The sequence below is a fragment of the Amblyraja radiata genome, chromosome 9, assembly GCF_010909765.2.
Source record: "Amblyraja radiata isolate CabotCenter1 chromosome 9, sAmbRad1.1.pri, whole genome shotgun sequence".
Lineage (NCBI taxonomy): Eukaryota > Metazoa > Chordata > Chondrichthyes > Rajiformes > Rajidae > Amblyraja > Amblyraja radiata.
The window spans coordinates 12,191,142-12,204,730 of NC_045964.1; the positions used below are offsets into that span (position 1 = coordinate 12,191,142).

At 39.7% G+C, this 13,589-nt stretch overlaps 1 protein-coding gene across 2 annotated transcripts in view; it reads right to left on the reverse strand.

Moving 5' to 3' along the window:
- Positions 1-13,589, reverse strand: part of dnajc17 (DnaJ heat shock protein family (Hsp40) member C17) — a 107,458-nt gene that overhangs the window by 68,516 nt on the left and 25,353 nt on the right. For both annotated transcript variants that reach the window (XM_033026690.1, XM_033026689.1), the window contains 2 exons: positions 10,437-10,506; positions 2,130-2,188 (listed from right to left, as the gene is read on the reverse strand). In XM_033026690.1, coding sequence (XP_032882581.1) covers positions 2,130-2,188; positions 10,437-10,506 — 129 coding nt within the window. The remainder of the gene's footprint in view (positions 1-2,129; positions 2,189-10,436; positions 10,507-13,589) is intronic.

The following is a 13,589-nucleotide window of genomic DNA, read 5'->3' on the forward strand; positions in this document are numbered from 1 at the left end:
TACTTTGCAAAAATTTCTAAACACCTGTTTTTTATTATGGGGTATTGTGTATAGATTGATGATTAAATAAATGTATTTAATCCATTTTAGAATAAAGCTGTAAAGTAACAAAATGTTGAATGGGTCTGAATACTCTCTGAATGCACTGTACCTGGCATCCGAGTGAACATCAGAAAATAAAGGACACTTTTTCCAACTTCAGGAATCAGTTTCAACTGAAAATGTGAGATAGTCATTCTGAGTGGACTATCTTAAATGCAACCGAAAGTTAGTGAAACTAATCAAACACTCTTCCATTGGGCAACTTAAAAATTACGTTTCCCATCGGAACAGCCTGGGACTTGAAGAACCACCCTACAAGCTCCAGATTCAACCCTTCAGCTCAAACCTCGCGGTGAGCATTAATAGATGCTCGCTAATAGATTTTTCCCATTGTGTAAAGCAGTTCAACCACCCATGATCTTCACATGCTGCTTTCAGAAGAATCAGAAACAGTAAGTAGTACTGAGATTGCTTTGTATAATGGTCCTTCCTCTCCAAAATGCCAATTGCAATCTTTCCATTCCCATCTTCTGCCATGGTTGAAACCAACTAATATGTCACTGGCCAAGGATTGAACCCAAAATCTTCTGGCCTGCCCAGTTCAGCATTGTAAGAGATAGCGCTTTTACTCACTATGAAGCCAGGAAACAAACATCTAAACTATTCTATACTACATGAGAACTAGTATTTTGTAAGGCTGTTTCCATTCTATTGTTTGAATCTCATGACAAGAATCCCTTTCCTTCAACAGGAGCAGGTAATCTCACAATATATTACAATTGGACAGTGTTTTAGGAGGAAATAGAACTGAAAATAGAATGAAAGTAATCCTATGTGGAAAGTTTCAGCAAGCTTTATTCTGATGCCAACCTGCAACTAATCAGCTGCTGAAAACAATTTTCAAGCCTTTACACTAAGAATGAACTGGCAATCATTTGTAAACATCCTTGTAACCAATGTCTGGTGTAAATTATAGTCCATTTTATTGATGAATTGTGGTTCCTGCAATTTCGAAAGCTGCAGTATAATGACAGAGAAGCTCGTGAAAAACAAAGTAAATCTAAATATCAACATGAATTTCATGCTGATGCTGAAATCATCTGCCTCAACACCAGAGTGAAAATAAAACCCAAATTGGAAATCTCTCTCAAAGACCACCAGATGTTAATGTACCAAAGGAAAATGAGACACTCTGGCACAGTAGAAAACAGTTTGAAGGTGGAATAAGTCATGGTAGAGAGTTATTCTCTGAACCGAACAAATCTCAGGCTCACATGGGATTCATGGAATACTGTAGAGGGAGTTTTATACCAATTATTACTGACCAGGTTGACAATACCTCATGTATAAATATAGAGCAAATATTAATTTGCATCCATGCAATGCTGCACCAGGACTGGAACTGCTTGTTGGAACATGATATAATGAATTTTATGTTACATCCAATTCATGTTGTTTCTGGAATACATAACGACATCTAAACTAAGCAAAATCCTCAATACTAATAACTGTCATTTTCACCACACAATTGCTGGCGATGTTCAGCCATGGATGGGAGAAATAGTAGTAATTGATCGATGGGTTGCCTCTTTCAAAAAAAGGGTGTTGTGAATGTAGAAACTATGTAAATGCTATATTTGAAACTTGCTAAGCCACAAATAAATCATGGTGGTATCAGCATGCAAGTATGTATTAGCTACTGCTCAGTTTATAGAACAAAAGTACAAAAATCCTCTCTGAAACCCCTGTGATATATTGACGGAATATTGTAATTGCAAGCGGCCATTTACGGGATGAGCTGTTAGGTCGAATCTCCCTTACCAGGTTACCAAGAAAGATCACATGGCATCATTTTTTTTAAAAAAGACCTGCAGACTTATTCTGAGTTCTTTAACCAATGGATATCCCATAATCAACACCACGGAAATGTAAATAGATAATGTTGTCATTATTGAGGGAGCTTGCTAAGTAGGATGTTACTACCATATTTCATGTATTACTTCATTGGCAATAAAGTAGCATGGAATGTTGAGACTGAAAACCACTATACAAATCCAAGGCTTAATGTTTTTCTTTCAGAATCTTACCTTTGCTGCTGCATTTGTGAGAACTTCCAGAGCCTGTGATAACTGATGGAACAATTCCACTGCAAATTAAAAGAAAAACAATGAATAGTAGGAAAGGAAGCTTTTGTAGATGTACAGAAGGCTGAATCAAGGTACAATTTTAATTTATAAGATTCGAGGTGAGAGGGGAAAGATTTAATGGGAACCCGAGGAGCAACTTTTTCCACACAGATGGATATATGGAACGAGTGCCAGCGGAAGTAGTTGCAGCAGGTACTATAACAGGTACATGGATAGGAACGGTTTATGGCCCAAATGTGGGCAGGTTGGGCGAGTGTAGATGGGCATATGGTCGACATGGGTAAGTTGGGCCGAAGGGCAATTTCCGTGCTATATGACTCTATCACTCCATGAAAAACATTTCATAGAATGTTAAGGGAAAAAATTCAAACGAGGAGTAAAAATGAACATATAAATCAGGAGCACTCAGTTTTTCGAGCTGGTTCCACCATTTCAAAGGTTCAAAGTCTCTTTATTCCCCCACGGTCGGGGCAGTCGAACCATCTACAGCCGGTGAGATCAAAGCCCCCGCGTCGGGGCGGTCCAAGCTCCTGTGGCTTGGAGCTCCCTAAGTCGGTCCCTAATCAGGGACCACAAGCTCCACGATGTTAAAGTCCGCAGGCTCCTGCAGTTAGAGCTTCCGAGGTCGATCCCCGACAGGGACCGCCAGCTCCATGATGTTAAGCCGCAGTGCAGATGGTGACACGATACAGGAAAATAAATAAATAAATATAAATATTAAAGATGCGCATCACCGTCGAGGCAAGAGATTAAAAAAAACATTTCCCCCAACACCCACATAAAACAAGCTAAAGAACACTAAAACATACATTTAACACACACTATAAAATAATAACGAAGGAACAGACTGTTGGCGAGGCAGCCATTATGGGCGCCATCAGATTATTGTTGATCAGAGAGTAACTTCAACTCCCCAGTTCTGTCGGACCATGATTATCTGTCACCCCACTGCTTCTGAAAAATCTTTTGAAATATTCTGTTTCACCGCCCTTTGAGGAAGAGAATTTCAAAGACTCATGAGCCTCAAGAAAAATGATGTTTCAGCTGATTTAAATGAGTATCCTATAGTTTTAAATAACTTGCCCTGGTTCTAGATTCTCCCACAAGGAATCATCCTCTCCATAATCGTTCTGTAAATAATCATTAAGATTTTACATTCCAATCAAGCCACCTCATCTCTTCTGAATTCCAGTAATACAAGACTAGCATGTGCAACGTTTCATCATGGGACGATGAGTCGTGCAGCAAAGAAACAGACTCTTTGGTCCATTATGTCCATGCCAGCAATCAAGGCCATTTCTATGCTAATCCAATTTCCATCACTCAGCCCATAGTCTTCTTTGCCAATGGATTTTGAGAGCTCATCTCAATATTTCTTAAATCTTCTCTGAACTGCATCCAATGCATGGAAATCCTTCCTTACTGCACATGATACTCCTGATATAGTCACATCAATGCAAATTTCAATTGAAGCATTATCTTCCTTCTTTTGTATTCGTTGGAATTGAGGGACAAAGCACTTCTAACGGAATCAAATTGCAAAACAGGCTTGAAGGGCTGTATGACGTTCACCGTACAGAATGCAGATGCTACATCACAATGATAGGATACAAATTGGACACTACAGACATTAAAGCAAATGGGAACTGTGCCTTAATCTCAAACACAATCCATCTTATTGAGCACAAATCCACTGTCAGCAAATTATGAAACTGTACTCAGTAAATCTAGCAATTTGTGGTCTAGTATGAACAAAAAAATAATCAAACCTGCAGGACTTGGCTTGTCAGAAAACTATTTGGTTCAAGTAAAGGAACCTGCTATCCCTCTATATCCCACACTACTCAGGCCGTTGGCTTCCAGTGAATCCCAAAGTAACCTAAAAGCCAGTTAGAGTCATATAGCATGGATTGGGGCCCCTTCGCCCAACTCATCTATACCAACCAAGATGCCCTATCTAAGCTAGTTCCATTTGCCTGCATTTGGCATGTATACCTCTCAATCTTTCCTATCCATGCACCTGTCTAAATGTATTTTAAATGTTGTTACTGTACCTTGTTCAACTACTTCCTCTGGCAGCTCCTTCCACATATCCACCACCCTCTGTGAAAAAGTTGCCCCTCAGGTTCCTATTAAATCTTTTCCTTCACACCTTAAACCTATGCCCTCGCGTTCTTGATTCTCCTATCCTGGGGATAAAGACTCCATGCATCACCCTATCTATTCCCTTCTTGATTTTATACATCTCTATCATATCAGCCTCCTGTGCTCCAAGGAATGAAGTCCCTGTCTGCAGAACCTCTTCCATTAGCTCAGACTGGCAACATCACGTAAATCTTCTCTACACTCTTTCCAGCTTAATGACTTCTTTGCTACCAAAGGGTGACCAGAACTGAACACAATACTCCAAGTGCGGCCTCACTAATGTCTTGTACAACTGTAACTCTAAATTCAGAATCCTGACTGATGAAGGCCAGCTTGCCAGAAGCGTCCTTCACCACCCTATCTGCCTATGATGCCACTTCTAAGGAATTATGTACTTGTACTCCTAGATACCTCTGGTCTTCAGCAATCCCCAGGGCCATACCATTCACTAGGGTTCAGCTTAGCCTAGAGTAACAGCAGACCCTGTGGATGCTCATACAGTCTGGTTCACCCAGACAGAAATTGTCAGTGAGATAATAGAGCTCAAGATAGAAGCTGAAGAAATTGACTTTCCCCAATGTTGAATGGAAGAAAATAGGATTCATTTAGGATTGTGAAACTAGTAAGCTGACAATACACAGATGTTGAAGGAGTCAAGAGAGGTCATGGGGAGTGGAATCAACATCTTCACAAGAAATAATAGTTGTTATACTTTGAGCCCATTTGCAATTCTGTCAGCTAGTGGCAGAGCAATAAAGCTACCAGTCCAGTACCCCAGAGGTCTGCATCAAAAAAACAGAAGACGGGTATTCAAATTCCATCACAATAGCAGGGGAATTTGATTTTGGTTAATAATCAGGTGTAGAAAATAACTACCAGATTGCTGTAAAACACATATCTAGTTCATGAATGCCTTTCATGGAAGGGAGCCTGCTATCCTTGCTCTTGCTGATCTATATCCAAACCTACAATAATTTAGTTTACGCTTAACCACCTTCTAAGACAGCTGAGCAAGTTGCTCAACCATATCGCAACCACTACAGCTGGTCTGCAGTGGTTCACCACCACATTCTCACGGGCAACAAAGGCTGGCTTTGCCACCAATGTCTGCAGCTGAGAAATGAATAAATAAATGAATTGAAAATGGTATTCTCCCAAATGCATCCTCGACTGAATAATACAATTGGTCCTGTGATGCACTTCATCCTTGGAAGAAAACAAATCTCCACAGTCCTGAATATCCCAAACTGATGTTTAACCTTTAACCCACAGCATCTTAATAACACAGATAGAAGACCTCCCCTGCACAAAGTTGAAAAACTCACGAACACTATGGAATTTTTTCGAATCGCACACAGTTGCCCTAAAAACTTCCATTGCTTTCCAAAGTAGATATCTAATTCTTGTTCATGCAGTTAATCGAGGCAACATGGTCTGTTCCACATAACCACTAATCTGTGGGGGAAAAGGAATTCCAATTTTGCTTGAGGCTTGTTAATATTGAACTTTATCCTCTAGTTTTGTCTTCACAATCCAAACCAAACAACTTCCCTGTGTCTACAACATCTCTGTTCTCAGCCTTTTAAATACCTGGATCAAGTCAACCTTTCAATCATCTTTTCTCCAAAGAAAACAAAAAATTAATGTTGTACATCTTTACTCCCAACCCTTGAATTCCACAATCAACATTGCTGCACTCGCCTGAAACTTTGCCAATATATTTTAAAAGCAGGATGTCCAATAATCCACAGTGACAGCCCAGAATTTGCTGGTAAATGCTAATAGTTGTGCACGGAACAGCAAAGTGCAATTAAGTTTCAGGATTCCCGTGCAAATGCAAACATACTGATACACAGGTCAAATGTAGTCAGCTATATCCTTATATTGTCAGTAGTGGAGCAGTCTGCTCTCAGATCCTAGGGCTGGTTAGACATGGCACAGCATCCATGAGCCCAATCATTTGAATGGAATCCGTGCGTCTGTAAGGAAGAATAGGCCAAGTTTCTTTCTTTAAAATCATTTGAGGTCTAAGATATTTAATTATTTAAGTGGGTTATGTTTTTGGTTAATTTAAGAACATTTTAATAACCTACAGCTGGGACAAGGTTGAACCACGGGCCTTTTACTTAGAGGCACAAAGATCTGCAGATGCTGGAATCTTGAGCAAAACACAAAGTGCCAGAGTAACTCAGTGGGTCAGGCAGCATCTGTGGAGGGAATGGATAGGTGACATTGCAGGTCAGGAGCCTTCTTCAGCCTTTACCTGATTCTCTCTACCTCAGTCAAAATTCTCTTGAAATGAGGTTAGTGGGTTTAAGTCCCTGGAGACTTTATGGTATAATGTAAGCTTAAAGAGCACGGTAAAAAGTGCAATATTTTGACGATGCCATCTTCTAACAACATATGACACAAAGGGTGCTATTTACAGTTGATCTTCAAGAATCAACATTTTTGTTGCTTCAGCTGATGCCAATGTTACCAGATATTCCAGATTCCAGCATCTGCAGTTCCTTGTGCCTCCATAAATATATACTAGTTCTTTAACTTGCCATTGTGCAAAGTCAGTGCCAAAATAACTGGACAGTTTAACAATTATTGTAACCACATTTGCCATGTTGTGGTAAAAGTTGAGATATTAAAGTTATGCAAGGATAGAATTATCAATTGCATAAATTATTTTAATTTGACATGTTGGATGAGTCAGTTCCAACAAAAATAATATGCTGAAAGTATACATTTTCAAATGTGTAAATATAAAGTAGCTTTCTCTGGACCAGAATTCTCTCTTTGCAACAGGTCCCCCATGGTTGCTACTTATCTGCATGTCAGATACAAATTGCTTTTCATAGATTTGCTGATGACAACTTACTGGATGAAGATGATCTTCATTGGCAAGGATTTACATCCATTCATAGAGAGAACGGACAGGCCAAAACAAGTTTCAATCTCAAATCTTTGACAGACAGCTAAGTCAAGCGCCTTTTGAAAAAAAAAAATGAATGTTTTTAATACTTATGCCAAACAAAAACTATGGAAAAATAACTAAAATTATTAATTAAAAACAGAAACTTAAAAAAAATAAAAATTAAAGAAACCCAAAATAACATTCAACTAATTGAAAAATGTCACTAGAAAAAGAAGAGCAGAATTAGGCCATACAATCATCAAATTTGCTTCATCATTTAATGAGATTACAATTAATCTCATCTGACTTTTGGTTACTATTTCATCCTTCAGCTCCATCCCCAACTTTGATTATTTTGCTGTCCAAAAAATAAATAAATAAACTTGAATTTAGACTCATCGCTCAAATCTCTCAGGGTAGAGAATTAATGACGTTCATTCTTTAGTCATGTGATTAACCCTTATATTGTGACTGCCCCTTGCTCTGACCCCTCTAGGGAACCTGTTCATAGCATTCATTCCATCGTCCCGTCAGAATGTTGAATGTTTCAACATGATCATTACTCATTCTTTTAAACTCCTGACAACATTGGCCTATTCTACTCACGTTTTTCCACGATACAAGTTCCGTCTCCAAGGCTTGTGAATCTTTCTTACATAAAGAGACCAAAATTGAATACAGGATAGACAAAAATGCTGGAGGAACTCAGCGGGTGAGGCAGCATCTATGGAGAGAAGGGATAGGCGACGTTTTGGGGTGCCTATTCCTTCTCTCCATAGATGCTGCCTCACTGCTGAGTTCCTCCAGCATTTTCGTCTACCTTCGATTTATCCATCATCTGCAGTTCTTTCTTAAATTGAATAATTTAATTGAATACAGTACTTCTTGTAGTCTCTTCTAAGCTTCGCATCATTGTGGGAAGACTTACTTCTGCACTTCATGTCCTGGCAATAATTCCCATTATTCAATTTGGTCTCCTAATTATTTTATTTGCCGATGCGGTAAGTTTTTGTGAAATATGAAGTCCTCGTGAAGAAAACCTAGATATCTTTGAGCATAAGCATTCATTACTCTCTCAACATAACATAAGATTCTGCTTTTTGATTTTTTATTCAACAAAAGTAGAAATCCTTACGTACGCCTTCATTTTACATCAGGTATTGATTTTATTTTTGTCCTCAGAGTATCCACTGCCCATTATAAACTTGGAGCAGAATGTCCTTGGAGCAGCATACTGTCCGACCTATTGCTTATCAGCTACAAACTTGGATACTTTAGACTTGGTCCCTTTACCTAAATCATTAACAGACTGCAAATGCCTCAGGTCTCAGCACTGATCCTTGCAGTACAATTACAGTTTTCAATTTGAAGGTGGACCATTTATATCTTTCCATCTATTAACCAGTTCCCTATCATTTTAATATACTATATATTCCCATTCTAGGAGATTTTATGTTGCGCAGTGATCTTTTATGCCACAGCTTATTAAATGCCTTTTACAAATCTACACTTGCTGGTTTTATCACCCCTGCTTATCTCAACATTTCACAATAACACTTTTTTTCCTTTAACAACGCAGGTGCAAGGTATGGAATGAATCGGATGTGTTTCGCTAAGTTAGATGAAGAAGTTGTGACAATCGTTGCTGATAAATTTAACTTTACTCACTCATCTATTAAATGTCCAACATCAAAAATAGTAACTCAATTCAAACTAATAATTCCGTCATTTTTCAGAACCGTCTTCTGCATGTACGTCACCCAAACATTTCAGTTCCGTTATTGGTTTACAAATATATAATTTCTCTCTTTCATTTCTAAAATATGGTCAACATATAAACAATCCACTCTTAACACCATCCCATTCTCTATCAGCTAATTTCTTAAGGATCCTCTGAAGTTACTAATTGAGTACAAATACAAATTGCCTTTATTGTCATTCAAACAAACAGAGGTTTGAACAAAATTTTGTTCCCTGCAGTCATAACAGTAAAATAAACATAACACACAATTAGCACAGTTTCACACAAACATCCATCACAATGAATCTCCAAACACCTCCTCACTGTGATGGAAAGCAAAAGTCTTATCTCTTCCCTGTTCTTTGTTCTCCTCCCACATCGAGGCGATCGAGGCTCTTGATGTTAAAGCCCCCCCGCGGGCGTAGGTACGTCCCGCGACCGATTAAGCCGCTCCGGGCGATGTAAGGCCCTGCAACGGGCCGATTCAAACCGCGCGATTCGGGGCGGGCGAAGTTGCCGTTGCGGGAGCACTCGGAAATCGGTCTTCCACCAGGGACCGATTTTACCGTCCACAGGGCCTGCGGCCGAGGCCTCTGAAGCTCCGCAGCCGGTCGCCGCCGAGTCAGCCAGCTCCGTGATGGTAAGTGAGTAGTAGGTGAGTCCGCAGGCATCTGCGACTGGAGCCCTCAGGTCGATTCCGATTGGGGACCGCCAGCTCCATGTTGGCCCCAGCAAAACGGAGACACGACAAGGAAAAGGTCGCGTCTCCGTTCAAGTAAGAGATTAAAAAGTTAAAACGTTTCCCCCAACCCCCCCCCCCCCCACCCACATATACACAGCTAAAAATAAATTGAAAACATACTCTGAAACCCCTGTCCCACGGTACGAGTTCATTCCAAGAGCTCTCCCGAGTTTGCCCTGATTCGAACTCGGAGATTTACAGTAATGGCCACTCGTCGGTACTCGGGGCTCTCGTGGACATTTTTCAACATGTTGAAAAATCTTCATGAGTCTTCACGTGCTTACCTGCCATTAGTGAGTCTTCCCGAGTACCTGCCGTTAGCGTTAGGAGCCACTAAGAGACGTCCCCGAGCTCCGACGTACCCGCTACGTTCATTCTCCGTGCTTACCACGAGTTTGATTTTTTTTAAACTCGGGAGAGCTTCTGGAATGAACTCGTACCGTGGGACAGGGCTATGACAAGACAAAAAAAAAGAGAAAAAAAGACAGACGGACTGCAGGTGAGCCGCAGCCACAAGGCGCCGCCACACCGAAAAAGAGCTATCTTATTAAATACTCATCAATCCAGTCGCAAATCTAGAGCAAGTTATAGTCTGTTCTGCTCTGGAAATTAACAAGGTTGATCTCTGGTAAACTACATTATTCAACAGATTTTAAGCTATATAACCAAATTAGTAATAAATTAGAAACTGCCTAAATTTCTCCATTAGCTAACCTGCTTTGGGATTGTCTGGGTTCTTGTCAGGGTGGCATTTCAAAGCCTTCTGTCTGTAAGCTTTCTTTATCTGTGAAGAAAGAAAAAAAAACATATTATCACTAAACAGGGATCAAAATTCACCAGTTGTATTAATTTCCAACTGTAAATTTGGGAAACAATTCTGGAAACGTCAGCCTTCTAATGCTGGCCACCACACGTCATCTTTTTCTCTCAAAACGAGAAACAATGGGGGGATTTGCCTTGAAACAGACAGATATTTTGAATTATTTTGTACAACCCTATTATGTGAGTAAAGACAACATCACAATGGCTCTACTTCCTCAGAAGTTCAGGAGATCCAGCTAGTCAACAAATACACTATGGACCTTCTACAAGTGAGGTAAAGCACATAATAACTGACTGTGTCACTGCCTGGTTCGGTAACTCGTATGCCCAAAGAATGAAGGAGGTTACAGAAAGTGGTGGGCATTATCCAGTCCATAACAGGTATTGACTTCCCCACCATCAAAGGGATCTACAAGAAATACTGGGTCAAGAAGACAGATAATATCACCACCCTGATCATGCTCCCATCTCACTGGTATTATGAGAAAAGAGGACAGGAACTTGAGAACCGTTACCTCCAGGTTCAATAACAGCTAGTTCCCATTAGTCATCAGGCTCTTGAACCACAGCACAATTCTAACCACAGCCAAACCTCAGCACCAAAGTACTTTGGACTTTGTACAGGCTGTACAACGTACTTCAGTTTGCACTATTATGGTCTGGATATCTAGTACAACTGATAATGTATTGTATTATAGTTTATTGTATATTTATTTGATATGTTGTTTTCATGTGCCTGTAATGTTGCAGCAAGTAAGAATTTATTGGTCCGTTCCCAGTACATAATTGAACATTCTTGACAATTCATGTGGACCTCTGTATGTTGTATTGTGACACCAGAGGCATGCATCTGAACAAGAGTTTTGAGATGGGCAGGGTGCAGGGAATGCTACCGTTTGCCTCAGTTAAGGAAACTATAATTGTTCAGTGAATCAGTGTTGGATACTAGGATATTAGCAGACTGGGTTGGTTGTGATGGGAATGTTAAGTGAACAAGGGGTTGAATGTATTGATAAAACATGCTGCCCTGTGTGTGTAACAAATTCTTGCAGAATTCTTTGCCTTAGAAGGTGTGGAAGTCAAAACATTAGGATTACACAAAAATGAAATAAAAAGAGCACGGAAACAAGGCACAAAAAAGACGAGGCCCAAGACAAATTAGCGATGATGATGTTGAATTGAGAGAGTGAATGACTTACTCCTGCTATTTTCTTATAATCTTAATCCAACTTAAAATATGAAGATAGAACATTAAATCCTGTACCTGACCTTTAAACAGTTAATTGCATTTAATAACATTTACAGCCACTACATTTTGAGAGGTTGGGGGTCTCGCACTCAGAAAGTTAACAGTAATTGTGCCTATTCTATGAAGAAGCACAGATTTACCTAATTAAAATGTGCACTTTCAAAAATTGAAACAACGAGGTCTGGTTGCAATTGTGGTTTTGCATTAGGAAATCACAGCAATTGAACAACATGGCATGTGCTATTTGTTTATTATCCTTGCTCATTTTGAACCGCAAAGGAACTGTTCACTAAGCTGTGTGGCAGATGGCACAGACTGGTCCCTGTATACCTCACTGTTGAACAAAGAGAGAAAATGACCCTGTTTCACTCCAAAGCCAAAAGTGCAACCAGAGAAGGTGGAAAGCTTTCAATATCCTGTTGTCTACACTGTCAGGCATTAGCCAACCATAGCTAGAAAAACAACAAAATCCAAATTCAAGCCTTATTTTCTAACACACCATTAGGACGCATTTCAAAGGTTCTCAACGGTAATCTTCAATCAGGGGTCCAGTGCAGGCTGGAAGAAGGTTGAGGCCACATAGGATATGCTGGGATTATAAATCTCCATGAACCGTTCTTGCATGGCTCCTAGCTGACCCCAAAACAAAATTGCTGGAAGTCTGTCATCATTTCAACACACTTGCCATCCTGCCTTGGGAATGATGGGTCCTGTAAATACTTAAATAAAATAGGGGAAATAATAATACTTCACAAAGGGCACATTAAAAAATAACTTACAGGAAAAATATCTATAATTCCAACTAGTCTTTGTTAAACAAGGGTCTCCTGAAACCCTATCAAGATATCCTTTAATTCCTTCATACCTCATGTATTAGGTTGCTCTTAAATTAGTATATCGTATTCTTTATTATCAGTAATGTGTTTCTTATTCTAACTGAAGATAGACACAAATAGCTGGAGTAACTCAGTGAGTCAGGCAGCATCGCTGGAGAAAAGGAATATGTGACATCTCGGGTCGAAACCCTTCTTCAGACAAAGATCCAGGAAAAAGGTCAACGAGAGATATAGACGGTGATATAGAGATATAGAACAAATGAATGAAAGATATGCAAAAAGTAAAGATGATCAAGGAAAGGTGAAACCCACAATGGTCCATTGTTGGCTGTGGGCTAGGTGATAACGAGTTAAATAGACAGTGAAACTCAACAGGACAACAGTGAAACTAGTATGACAACTAGAGTGGGGAAGGGACAGAGAGAGAGTGGATGTAAGAATTACTTGAAGTTAGAGAAATACGAAGTGCTGTTCCTCCAATTTGCATTTGGCCTCACTCCGACAATGGAGGAGGCCTAGGACAGAAATGTCAGTATGGGAATGGGTGTTATATTGCTTGGCAACCAGGAGATTACATCGGCCCAGGTGGACTGAGTGAAGGTGATCTATCTCCCATTTACCAAACACTTTTCCTGACTAAAGAATCTCATGTCATTTTAGTTATACGTATAACCTTTTAACAGGTATCTACCTTATAAATATCTTTTCAGACCACAATCTTCAGGCCTACTTTATCCATCTATTAACCTCACATAACCTCACATGTGGTCCAAGTATAGCATAACTAAAATTCCATACTCAGCGTAACAAACTGCACTGACCGACACCGTATCGTATTTCAAACAAAATTAATAACTATTCTTTTTAAACTCTCAACAGTTTGTCACTATTAAATTTGTCACTAATAACTGGAGCTACACAACACACATGCAGTCTTAATGGAGCATAGGAGCTTTTATA